The sequence below is a fragment of the Schistocerca serialis genome, chromosome 2 (genome assembly GCF_023864345.2).
Source record: "Schistocerca serialis cubense isolate TAMUIC-IGC-003099 chromosome 2, iqSchSeri2.2, whole genome shotgun sequence".
In the NCBI taxonomy this organism is placed as follows: Eukaryota; Metazoa; Arthropoda; class Insecta; order Orthoptera; family Acrididae; genus Schistocerca; species Schistocerca serialis.
In genome coordinates, this window is record NC_064639.1 from 419,334,510 (window position 1) to 419,347,726 (window position 13,217).

The following is a 13,217-nucleotide window of genomic DNA, read 5'->3' on the forward strand; positions in this document are numbered from 1 at the left end:
CCGTAACTCTTTCGCGCTGCTCTCCGTTGGATCTTCTCTATCTCTTCTATCAATCCACCAAAACTAAACGAAAAATGTATCTATTCAAAAAAAGCAGATAAAAATTCGCTTGACGCCTTCCTGATAAACAATCCGCACTCCTTCCAAATTAACAAGGTGAGTGTAGACCAGATGCGACTTGAATTGAAAGAAATATTATCGACAGCAATTGAGAGATTTACACCAGATAAATTAACAAACGAGGAGCTGATCCACCATGGTACACAAAACAGATCAGAACACTGTTGCAGAAAAAATGAAAAGAAGCATGCCAAATTTATAAGAACGCTCGAAATTTAGCGAGGTCTTCAGTGCACGGCGGTTATAACAGAGTCCACAACGAAACATTATCTCGAAGCATGGCAAAAAATCCAGAGAGATTCTGGTCGTATGTAATGTATTCTAGCGGCAAGACACAATCAACGTGTTCACTGCGCGATAGCAATGGAGGTACTATCGATGACAGCGCCGCTAAAGCAGAGTAACTAAACACAGCCTACCGAAATTCCCTCACCAAAGAAGACGAAGTAAATTTCCCAGAATTCGAATCAAGAATGGCTGCCAACATGAGTAACTTAGAAGTAGATATCCGCGGGTCACAGAAGCAACTTAAATTATTCAATAAAAGCAAGTCTTCCGATCCAACGTATACCAGTCAGTTTCCCAACAAAATATGCTGATGCAATAGCTCCATACTTGACAATCATATACAACTGCTTGCTCGACGAAGGATCCGTACCCAAAGACTGGAAAGCTGCACAGGTCACACCAGTATTCAAGAAAGGCAATAGGGGCAATCGACTAAAATATAGGGCCATATCATTAACGTCGATACACAACAGGATTTTGGAACATAATATATATGTTCGAACATTATGAATCACCTCGAAAGGAATGATCTATTGACACATAGTAACAGGGATTTGGAAAACATTGTTCTTGTGTAACACAAATAGCTCTTTATGCACACGAATTGTTGAGTGCTATTAACAAAGGGACTTCGATTTATTCTGTATTACCAGAAGGCTTTTGATACCTTACCTCACAAGCGGCTCGTAATCAAATTTTGTGCTTATGGAATATCGTCTCAATTATGCGAGGGGATTCGTGGTTTCCTGTCACAGAGGTCACAGTTGGTAGTAACTGACGTAAAGTCATCGAGTAAAACAGAAGTGGTTTCTGGCGTTCCCAAGGTAATGCTATAGGCCCCCTGTTGTTTCTTACTTATATAAACGATGTAGGAGACAATCTGAGCAGCCGTCTTAGGTTGTTGTCGTTTATCTTTTAGTAAAGTCATGAGAAGATGAAAACCAATTGCAAAACGATTTAGATTTCAGTGTGGTGCGAAAATTGGCAATCGATCCTACATAATGAAAAGTGTGAGGTCATCCTCATGAGTAATAAAAGGAACGCTTTAAACTTCGGTTACGCGATAAATCAATCAGGTCTAAGGGCCGTAAATTAAACTAAATACCTACGAATTACAATTACGAACAACTTAAATTGGAAAGAACACACAGGAAATAATGGAGAAAGGTGAACCAAAGACTGCGTTTTATTGGCAGGACACTTAGGAGATGCAACAGATCTACTGTGAACGCTGCCTGTACCAAGCATGACCGTACTGCTGCGCGGTGTGGGACCCTTGCCGGATAGGATTAAAGGAGTACATCGAGAAAGTTCAAAGAAGGGCAGCACGTTTTGTATTATCGAGAAATACTGGAAAGTGTGTCACGGACATTTTACAGGATTTGGTGTGGACATCATTACAACAAAAACGTGTCTCGTTGCGGTGGGATCTTCTTACGAAATTTCAATCACCAGCCTTCTCCTCCGAATGCGAAATTATTTTGCTGGCGCCGACCTACATACCGAGAAATGATCATCATAATAAAATAAGGGAATTCAGAGTTTGTACGCGAAAATGTAGATGTTCGTTTTTTCCACAAGGTGTTCGAGAGTGGAACAACAGAGAATTATTGTGAAGGTGGTTCGATGAATCGACTGCCACGTACTTAGGTGTGGTTTGCAAAGTATCGATGTAGGTGTATGAACAACGATTTGTTAATATCTCTCGGTGCTTCTGTTACGCCAGATGTGCAAAGTCTCGTGAAGCGGCAGGAGTGCCCGCTGGGCTTATTTACGCCACCATTGGCACGTGACAAGCAGCCACTCGAGACATGCTGGCCTGGTCGCGACCACGAAGTCACGTGTGTAGACACCCCACGCAGTCTAACCGGCTAAAGGGAGAGCAGCACGTGTTCATCAAGCTGAACGGTTGCGTTTACCGTTACTGGTGCCGTGCTCATTTCGCTCGGTCACTGGGAGCAGCACGACTGTGACGTAATAATCGAAAGTGGTCAGCCAGTGTGTATAGCGGCAAGTGGGGCCGTTACTTCGCTTGACTGCCGGGGCTGCGCTTCGGGCGGGAGGACGACAGCACGCGGCAATTTCTACAAGCACTATAGACAAGCGCAGAACACATGAAGATAAGCACCAAGATGAACAACGTTTCCCCTTCTCTATAGAAAATGTAGCTAATCATACTCAGATTTAAATTAGTTGGCATTTGAAAGAGAGCGCACTGGTATGTCCACCAGGGATGCACTGTATTGTGCACAGAGCTGTACCGGAATTGTCAGCTGCCTCCGTATCACCACTTCCACTGCTCTGAAAATGTACTCTATTTGAATTTTGCAAAAAAAAAAAATGCACATTACACTCAGTTCTGTACAACAAACAAGAGTCCTGCCAACAACTGAGTCAGCACATGAGCAGGAGTCAGTAAATAGCGTAGAATGCTACAAATTTTTGGGTATGCATATTGATGGAAACTTGAACTGCAAGTAGCATGTCACTGAGCTTCTCACACAGTTAAGCTACTTCTGCTCTTCGTACAACTGCTAATCTTGGAAACAAACATCTCACCCTCCAGACATATTCTACATATATCCACTCAATAATGTCGCGTGGAATAATTTTCGAGAGTAGCTCATCACTTAGAAGGAAAGTACTGCTTGCACAGAAGCGAGCAGTAAGAATAACATGTGGTGCTAAGCGCTAACCCACGGATGTCATGTAGGTACCTCGTCAAGGAGCTAGGCGTTTTAACTGCGCCGCCACGATATACATTTTCACCAATGAAATTCGTGATAAATAATCCATCACAATTTGAGAAGCACGGTGATGTCCACGCCTACAACATTGGAGCGAAAAATAACCTTTATTACACATTATTAAAGACGTCAGTGGCTCAGGCCAATACACAGCAAAATTTTTTGCAATTGTCCAATAACATAAGAATGTCTGACAGATAGCAAAGCAAGTTTTAAATCAAATTTAAAATCATTTCTTCTGGTCTACTCCTCCTATTTCACTGATGAAGTTTTACTTGAAATCTCGTAGCCAGTAGAAAAAGAAAAAAAAACAGTTAAGTGCAGTTGCATGAGTAAGGACTGAAAAAATAATGCATCCATTAATGTGAACACTAATCATGTATACATGTCCTGTAAACTGACCCGTTCCACATGGTTCAAATGACGGACCCGTTTCGTCACAAGAGGTTTGTTTATCAGCTCGTAAGTGATGGGATATAGCGGTGTATGCCAATAAATGGGAAGACTATTTATTTTCATCAATGTCACCACGCTCAAGAGTTCGCTGTGGGAAAAAAAGACAGCCACATTAGTGACTTTTAGTTACCACAAGCGATTATCAGTATAAAGAAAAACATCGTGGAATTTACGTGTAAGCATTCGAAATAGAAGTATCCTACGACTTCATGTGGTAAACCAATGCATGGTCGATCCACCCTGGGGCTGGTGCTTTGTACTCTATGTAACTAATGTAAATAATATTGATAAGATTTGTAATCTTGCTCTTCAACGCTTCAAAAGTCTAACATTGTCATTAGTAAATAAATTGGCATCTAAGTCTCCAGTACTCATCATGAAATGATGTAAATAAATGTAACTACCTGAAAGAGAAGTCATGTAATATTGTCATTTTGTAACTACATTTTTCTTCCGAACAGCAAACAACGTACCCATTTGCAAACGCAGTGACCCGCAGTACGATGCCTGCGTCGTCAAGTCTGTGGAAGCCATTACGCCTCACCTAGTCAAAGGTGTGTAGCCATGACCTTTCTTCTTATTTGTAACAGTTAGCTTATGTGCAACATTTAATAGTTTTGAAATAATTGTTTTGCAATTTTTATTACTATTTGCACTTTTTCTACACTGGAGTCCAGAACTTTCTGTTATCGCAAAAAGAATTTACTGTAAATGACCATCAAGATTCCGCAACAAACTCTGATTCCGACAGGAATGAAAAGTAGTCGTGTCTGCACAATCATTGTGAGCAGATTTTCTGAAGTTTACAGCGTAAAGCCATAAAGATGCCATTTTGACTTTTTTGCTAGCTAGAATTGTCGGACACCACGGGCACACAGAGAACTGTTTTCTCACCAGTGTTTACTGAATCTCAAAGCGACATTTTAAGATTTTGGTAACGGTTCTGATACACAGGAAGTATTCCTCGTAACCCTGTACAAAATCGATCGAAAGAAGCCACATCGATAGCAAGAGCGATTCTGGCACTGACAATACTATGAAATCCACCGATTTTTGTGAGACAACAATCTACAAAACTTACAACTACCTTGAGATTTACGATTTCCCAGATAGTTTCTTAGATCAAGTAGTCTGTTAGCTGGATGTCCGACAGTTTGTGATCTGTTCAGGGATGTGCAGAGACGGTCAAATTAACTGCAATGTCAACATCACTGTGATGGTGTTTGGAGCAAGAGTCATAGCTGCTACATATTGAGGACCGAATTTCGTTTGTTTCGGGTTGCTGCCGAACATATGACGCTCTTTTTTTCCATGGTCGATCGGTCGCGAAATGGAAACCACAGTGAAAATAAAAAAATCTTTTATTTGCAAAATTTAGCTAACCTTTCAGGTAATTCTCTACATAGTCGCCGCTCCGACTTAGGATTACAGTATATTGTAGCGTTGTACCAATTTCCCAATACCCTCGTCGTAGAAGGCAACCGCCTAGGCAGCTGTTCATGTGAGCAAAGAGATGAAATCAGAGGGGAAGTCCGGGTTTTATGGAGGGTGATCAAACACTTTCCAACGAAAATTCTGCAGGAGCGTCTTCATTTCAGCTGCAGTTTGCGGCCGAGTTTTGCCATGAAGATTGTTTCAGGCACCTTTATGTGTTCAACGGGGAATAGCAGCTGCCTGAGGCCCTCAACATGTAGTAGAACAAGTATCAGTAACACCATCCGTATCTATTATAGTCAGAACGTAGAGCGTTTTCTGTGTAATAAATTGAGCTACCTTGCCGGACACTGTTACGGCTTACTCGCGATAAGACACAACCAAATTTCGTTTTCGTTGATGGATTGGGCGTGCGCGACAGAGCGGTCACTGCACTCGTAAGTAAGTTACTGTTACTGGTGATTTTGTAATAGTTACCTCATAGCTACACGGAACGAATCGTGCACTTTGTTGTAACTTGAATGCTATACATATTTGAAGAGTGGAAATGTCAAACATTGTAAGTGCAAAATCTCACATTTGTCAGGAGAAGCAAAAAACTGTACTCTATTTGTACTGAAACCTTTTGTACTCACAATATTGAAAAAGAATTCTGTTATCACAGAATTGTCCTGATCACCTCATCGCTACAGAATGAGACAAATCAGAAAACAAAAATTTTCTTAATGTCGCTCTAGGTGCCATACCAGTGGACTGACTGGTTTCAAGTGCCATTAATGTGCAATATTTTGTTTGTGATAATACAGGTACAGAAAAACAGCCGTCATATTATAACTAATAGAACCGTAGCCAACAAAATCCATTTCTTTTATCTTATAAATTTTTTACAAAAGAGTGACAAAATCATGTTAAAGGAAACATCTTTCACTACGGACTTCTCTTTCTTACACAACTCCATTCTTGGGATCATATGCTGCAAAGTTTACTCCAGAACTCCCTGTGCTGTTGAGGAAGAAGTGGCAGTTTTGTCAACAGGTCATCCTATTTGCAACTGATAAACATGGTTGGTCTTTCGGATAAAGTAGTCATGGAATATGTCAGCCATGGCCTTTCCTCTTTTGAACACATTGATATTTTTCAATTCTCCAGTTTCAGAGTAAGAATAGTAATTATTTGAGGTGTATGAGTATGAGGCTCTTTCATCGTACTGGGTTTATCACGCCTGCATTGATAACGAAGTTCTTGTAGCATCTTCAAATATCATTGGAACGAGTTACTTGGAGTGGGCTCGTAGCTTTATCTGACTCGGCAATCTTGTGTAAATCTTGCGGAACTTGAGCTATGTTTCCCTTTCTCTGTTTTTCTATGATTGCAAAATCTGTGACATAGCTAGAAAAGCTGTTCCCAACCATCAAAAACTTTTAAACATCCCACGCTTACCAGAATCATCTTTAAAAACACAGCCGTGCTATTTTTATTTTGAGCTGCACAGTTTTGTATGATTTGGTGACAAGTTTCACATTTAAACTATTACCTTCCATTACAAAGCTGTTTTATTGATACAAACAAAAGCTTGTATGCACCCTGCTTACCACACGAACTGTGCGTCACCAGAGTGGAGGAGAGGAGAACTTGACGCATGGCACATGGATCTCCGCAGGAAAGCGAACCAGTTGGCACTAGGACTGTGCGCCGTCTAGTAATGTATATTTGAAACATTTTCTCCACGACTTGGTACTAACAACAGAGTACCAGGAACATAATAGTACTGAAACGGGTTTTGAGAAAAAATGGCCTTATAATGTTTGACATTCCGCTCTTTATTTAAGTAACGCGATTTTTATCAACTAAAGTAGAGCAATAAACAATTACATTTTTCTCGCATTTGTGCAGTTAATAAGAACAGTGTCTGTGATTAATGCAATGAAACCTCTGCATCCCAGGAATTCCTAAGATGCGGGTACCACCGTGTGAGCCGCTGGTTATTGCTGCCCTGGCTATCGACAGAAACTTGGAAGCCCTCAAGGTCAGAGCTGACTTGAAGAATATACGTATATATGGCGGAACCACCTTCGTTATTAACAAGCTCAAGTAAGACCTATGATTCTTCAATAGTAAAGATCATGTCCGTATTTCTGATAGGCTAAACCTTTGCTGTGGACACTAACAAGGAAACTTTTCTGATACCTAATCTGCAAAAGTAGCATATTAGAGCTATTCTCGAATTAAAAGGCTTTACCGCAGCAATCAATGCTTATAACGTAATTGTATAAAATTTTACTTCAATTTATGATTTGCAGAACTGATGAGATTAAAAAATGCACGAGAATTTAAATGGCTCTGGCTCTGAGCACTATGCGACTTAATTTCTGAGGTCATCAGTCGCCTAGAACTTAGAACTAATTAAACCTAACTAACCTAAGGACATCACACACATCCATACTCGAGGCAGGATTCGAACCTGCGACCGTAGCGGTCGCTCGACTCCAGACTGTAGCGCCCAGAACCACACGGCCACTCCGGCCGGCAGAATTTAAATGATTAAGGTATTCAGCCAGATTGATTAAAATCGCTATGAGCAACTATGTGTTTTTTTAAACAAAAAATTGATATCATATTCAAAACTCACTACTTCAGTTTTAAAAATAACATTTTCTAGCTATAAGGGAACATATTTCTAAGGAAAATGCAAAATATCAAAAGAAACGTAGTAACCAAGCCATTTTTAATTGTATTTAATTCAGGTACAGCACTTTCCCAAACAATTAGCCTGAATTGAAAGTTTCTAGTAATGTTACTGGCCAATGGCTTGCGCCTGCACTTCATACGAGGCTGTGCTGAAAAGCATGTCCCCGATTTTCTTATGTGAAACGCTTAAAGCTTTTTTAATAAATCAGACGTTATTGACATTATATACCTTTATTCTTCATGTCTAATTATTTACTTCTCAACATAATCACCCTGGCGACGAACACATTTCTCCCAAAGAGAGACCTGTTGGTTGATACCGTCACTGTGCAGTGTTTGACTTTGTTGGTGGAGCTACAACGTTACCTCTGCTTGCACCACTTCATCACTTTTTCTTTCTTTCTCTTGCATGTGCCGGTTTTCCCGCACAGACGCAGTGTCGGCATGGTTAATCGGATGTGGCAATGTTAGTTAAGGAGTGGCCGGATGCCCTTCCTGCCGCCACCCTGTACCCCCCGGGAAGAAATTAGCGTACCCCAACTGTCTGCGACGAGTGTAATCCATGGAATAGTGCGAAAGTGTTCAGATGTCTGCGAGCCTTGTAACTGAGGAGGAACGTGGGGACCAGCCCGGTATTCACCTAGGGGGATGTACAAAATCGACTAAAAACCACATCCAAGCTGGCCGGCACACCTGCCCTCTTCGTTAATCCGCCGGGCGGATTCGATCCGGGGCTGGCGCACCTACCTGAGTCCAGGAAGCAGCGCATTAGCGCTCTCGGCTAACCTGGTGGGTTGCACCGCTTCATCACTATCAAAGTGAAATCCTCAAAGGTGTTCATTAAGTTTGGAAACCGATGAAAATTGGATGGGGCCAAGTCGGGGCTTTATGGAGGATGACCAATGACAGTGAACCCAAAGTGTTGGATTGCTTCAGATGTCGCAGCACTCTGGCACTGTCATGCTGAAGGAGATGGTGCTCCGTGTGTGGACAAACTCTTCGAATTCCAAACTCGGTAACAGCACGTAGTTTCTCACACACTGAGATAGTGAAGTTACACACCCCCGAGTAACACTGTACAATTCGGAAGAGTCTAGCGGCGGAGGGCTGCAAATATGTAAACTTGAAGAATAAATATGTATACTGAAGAGCTAAAGAAACTGGTACACCCGCCTAATATGTGTAAGACCCCCGCGAGCACGCAGAAGCGCCACAACAAGACATGGCATTGACTCGACTGATGTCTGAAGTAGTGCTGGAGGGAACTGACAACATGAATCCTGCAGGGGCTGTCCATAAGTCCACAGCAGTATGAAGGGGTGTAGATCTCTTCTGAACAGCACGCTGCAAGGCATGCCAGATGTGCTCAATAATGTTCATGTCTAAATTAGAATTATATTAATATCTTCACCTACTGATGGGTGTTGATATATACCAACAGGGACAGGTGAAAATGCGTGCCCCGACCGGGACTCGAACCCGGGATCTCCTGCTTACATGGCAGACGCTCTGTCCATGTGAGCCACCGAGGGCACAGAGGATAGTGCGACTGCAGGGACTATCTCGTGCATGCCTCCCGCGAGACCCACATTCTCACCTTGTATGTCCACACACTACATCCGTAGCGTCCCACCCCAATACACTCATTACTCGTGGAAGACATTCTTACCAACTCCCGTAAGAGTTCGGGGAATATGTGTGCATCTGCACAGAAGAAGAAGAAGGTCATGGCTGGTATTGCCAGAACTATATATTTCTGTGGATATGGTGTCTGTTGTTTCGGACATGTCCGAAACAACAGACAGTCTCCGTTGATATATATCAACGCCCGTCAGCAGCTGAATGTATTAATACAATTCTAATTTCGTTCTAGATGGCTGCAGGTCATCAGTGGTGTCTGTTCTTTTGGGCATGTCCGAAAGAACAGACACCTATCCATATAAATATATATGTTCATGTCTGGGGAGTCTGGTGGCCACCAGAAGTATTTAAACTCAGAAGAATGTTCCTGGAACCACTGCGTAGTAATTCTGGATGTGTGGGTTGTCACATTGTCCTGCTGGAATTGCCCAAGTCCATCGGAATGTGCGATGGAAATGAATGGCTGCAGATGATCAGACAGAATGCTTAGGTGTGTGTCACCCATCAGAGTCGTATCTAAACATATCAGAGGTCCCATATCACTCTAACTGCACATGTCTCACAACATTAGAGAGCCTCCACACGCTGACACTTGTTGATGGCCCAGCATTGAAATCTGCATCAATTTGCAGAATTGTTGCACTTTCATCACACTGAACGATTCTCTTCAGTCATCATTGGTCTCGTTCTTGCAAGATCCTTTTTTGGCCACAGTGATGTCAGAGATTTGATGTTTACTGGATTCTTGATATTCACGGTACACTCGTGAAATGGTCATATGGGAAAATCTCACTTCGTCACTGCCTCGGAGATGCTATGTGCAACCACTCGTGGGCCAACTATAACACCTCATTCAAACACACTTAAATCTTGATAAGTTGCCATTGTAGCAGCAGTAACCAATCTAACTACTGCACCAGACACTTTTTTTCTTATATAGGCATTGCCGACCGCAGCATCGTATTCTGCCTGTTAACATATCTCTGTATTTGAATACGCATGCCTATACCAGTTTTTTAGCACTTCAGTATATTGTACTATACTGCAGTGCCTGCATTTTTATTATGGACTCTGCAATGTCCATAAGACATCCATGCATGCATGTGTGAAGAACATTGTAGGGTAGGCTACATTGTAAACACGCAGGCACTGCAGTATAGTATTTCATGCCACAACAAGGCCATGACAATAATCCAGAGTCTCTCCATGTGCAGAAATCACAGCAATTGTGCAAGTACAGGACGTAGACACACGGTGACATACAGACGTTTGGGCTGGTCCTGGAGGCATGCTCGGATGGCTGAAGTGGTAAAGGTGACTGCTCGCATAAATCGGGAAATGTGGGTTTGAGTCCTGGTCCAGCACAGATTTTCACTGTCAGCAATACTTGGACCAGCTGGTGTCTGATCATATTCACAATTGTGAATACATTTCTGGAATGTTTTATTGTTTGTCTTCCAGTGCTGATGAATTGTGGATGTGTGTGCCATGGAAATAATATGGATTAATGAATGCACATTAATGAGTCAATCATCATCCAATGCAATACATATCTATAGCAAGGAAAATGACATTTAATAATAAGGGTGTTGTAATACTGTGCAATGAGTAGCAGAAACATGGCTTTCAAAACATTTAGTAAACATCTTTGATCAAGTGTCAGTGTGCGAACCATTCAATGAAACATAATTGATATGGGCTTTCGGAGCCAAAGGCCCACTCGTGTACTCTTGATGACTGCACGACACAAAGCTTTACGCCTAAACTGGGTCCGTCAACACCGATATTGAACTGTTGATGACTGGAAACAAGTTGCCTGGTAGAATGAGTCTCGTTTCAAATTGTATCGAGTGGATGGACGTATATAGGTATAGAGAGAACCTCATGAATCCATGGACCCTGCATGTCAGCAGGGGACTGTTCAAGCTGGTGGAGGCTCTGTAATGGTGTGGGGTGTGTGCAGCTGAAGGGATATGGGACCTCTGATACGTCTAGATACAACTCTGACAGGTGACACATATGTAAGGATCCTGTCTGATCACCTGCAGCTATTCATGTTCACCGTGCATTCTGATGGACTTGGGCAATTCCAGCAGGACATTGTGGCAGCCCACACATCCAGAATTGCTACAGAGTGACTCTAGGAACATTCTTCTAAATTTAAACACTTCCAGTGGCCACCAAACTCCCCAGACATGAACATTATTGAACATATCTGGGATGCCTTACAACGTGTTGTTCAGAAGAGGTGTCCGCCCCCTCTTATTCTTTCAGATGTATAGACAACCCAGCAGGATTCATGGTGTCAATTCCCTCCAGCAGTACTTCAGACATTAATCAAGTCCATGCCATGTTGTGTTGCAGCACTTATGCGTGCTTGCAGGGGCTCTACATAATGTTAGGGAGGTGTACCAGTTTCTTTGGCACTCCATTGTATAATAAAACATTTCATCTCATACAGTCTCTAACCCTGCAGTAGCCACACCACTTACCCCTCTGCCCCTGACGATAGCAGCTAACTTTACTTAGCTCACGGCCGATCTGACCAACGTCAATTAAAATAAGGCAAGTCTTAAAACATTATTATCTCTGTAAGTATTTTTGTTTGTTACTGAGAAGGAAAAGCTCTTAATGTCAGCTGATGTTTTTGGATTCAGCTGTTGTTTGCTAGATGCATATTATTATAGAATACGGCTTATATTATTATAAAATATGCTGAGAACAGTGAGCCACACAAATACTTGATTAGGACCGCAGTTTGATGACCACTGCTATACACCCTTGAAACACCTACAAATTTGATCGTGTGTTTTTGCTACTATATTGTGTACACTCACCAGGTAGAATTTTGTTATTTGCTTTCCTTCCTGGTGTTGCAGTTTTAATGGCCTGTTCTGAATAAACTAAGATACTCTTGTTGCTACTGAGATACTAAAACATATTCCCTCTTTTGCAGGACAGATCTGCAGGGTCTAAGTCTGGATCTGTCAGTATCCTTCCCACACATCTACATGGTATCTGACTACGACATCGATGGCCGCATTCTGGTTGTTCCGCTTAAGGGTCGCGGAGAGTTCCGAGGGAATTTCAGTGAGTTGCCATGCAAACACATTTGTACATCTACATTCATGCAAACCACTGCAGTACCATATATTAAGGCTTCTTCCTGTTCCATTCACATATGGAGCATGGTAAGAATAATTGCATGCTGTAATTAGTCTCATATCTCCTTGGTGATTCCTACACAAGTAGCACTCAGATGGTATATTCGACTAGATTCAACACTTACAGCTAATTCTTGAAACTTTGTAGGTATGCTTCTGTGGGAATTGCATCTAGCTTCATGTGTTTGATGGTTCAGTTTTTCCAGCATCTCCATTACGCTCTCCCATGGGTCAAACAAAACTGTGTCCATTTGTGCTGCTCTTCTTTGTATATGTTCAGAACCCCTCTCCATTCTATTTGCTAAGGCTCTCACACATTTGTGCAATACCGTAGGTTTGCCCCAAAAGTGTTTTATTGACCGATTGCATTTCCCTAGTATTCTACCAATGAACTAAAGTCTGACACCTGCCTTATCTATGATTGAAACTATGTGGACATTCCATTTCATATCCCTATGAATTGTTACTCAGGTGGTTTGAGAACAGTTTTTGACACAAGCGAATAAACATTTGCCTCTTTACCCCTCCTTTGTACACTTTCATACGTGTCAGCTTTTGCTACTCATTGTGATAAGCACTGTATACAAATTGTGCACTTGTACCTTCGGGCGTTCTTCTCAGCTTGCCGTCCTAAGCAGTTGCTACTTATTATGATACAGCCTCTACGGAAATCTTTACT

General features: G+C 42.0%; 1 protein-coding gene and 1 non-coding gene across 2 annotated transcripts in view; one reads left to right on the forward strand and one right to left on the reverse strand.

Moving 5' to 3' along the window:
• LOC126455586 (circadian clock-controlled protein daywake-like) overlaps nucleotides 1–13,217 on the forward strand; it is a 63,489-nt gene that overhangs the window by 30,483 nt on the left and 19,789 nt on the right. The window contains exons 2-4 of the mRNA XM_050091344.1: nucleotides 4,073–4,165; nucleotides 6,989–7,136; nucleotides 12,331–12,464. Of these exons, the coding sequence (XP_049947301.1) occupies nucleotides 4,073–4,165; nucleotides 6,989–7,136; nucleotides 12,331–12,464 (375 nt within the window). The remainder of the gene's footprint in view (nucleotides 1–4,072; nucleotides 4,166–6,988; nucleotides 7,137–12,330; nucleotides 12,465–13,217) is intronic.
• Nucleotides 9,192–9,266, reverse strand: Trnat-ugu (transfer RNA threonine (anticodon UGU)). Its single transcript has one exon. It is a non-coding gene; the product is annotated as a tRNA-Thr (tRNA).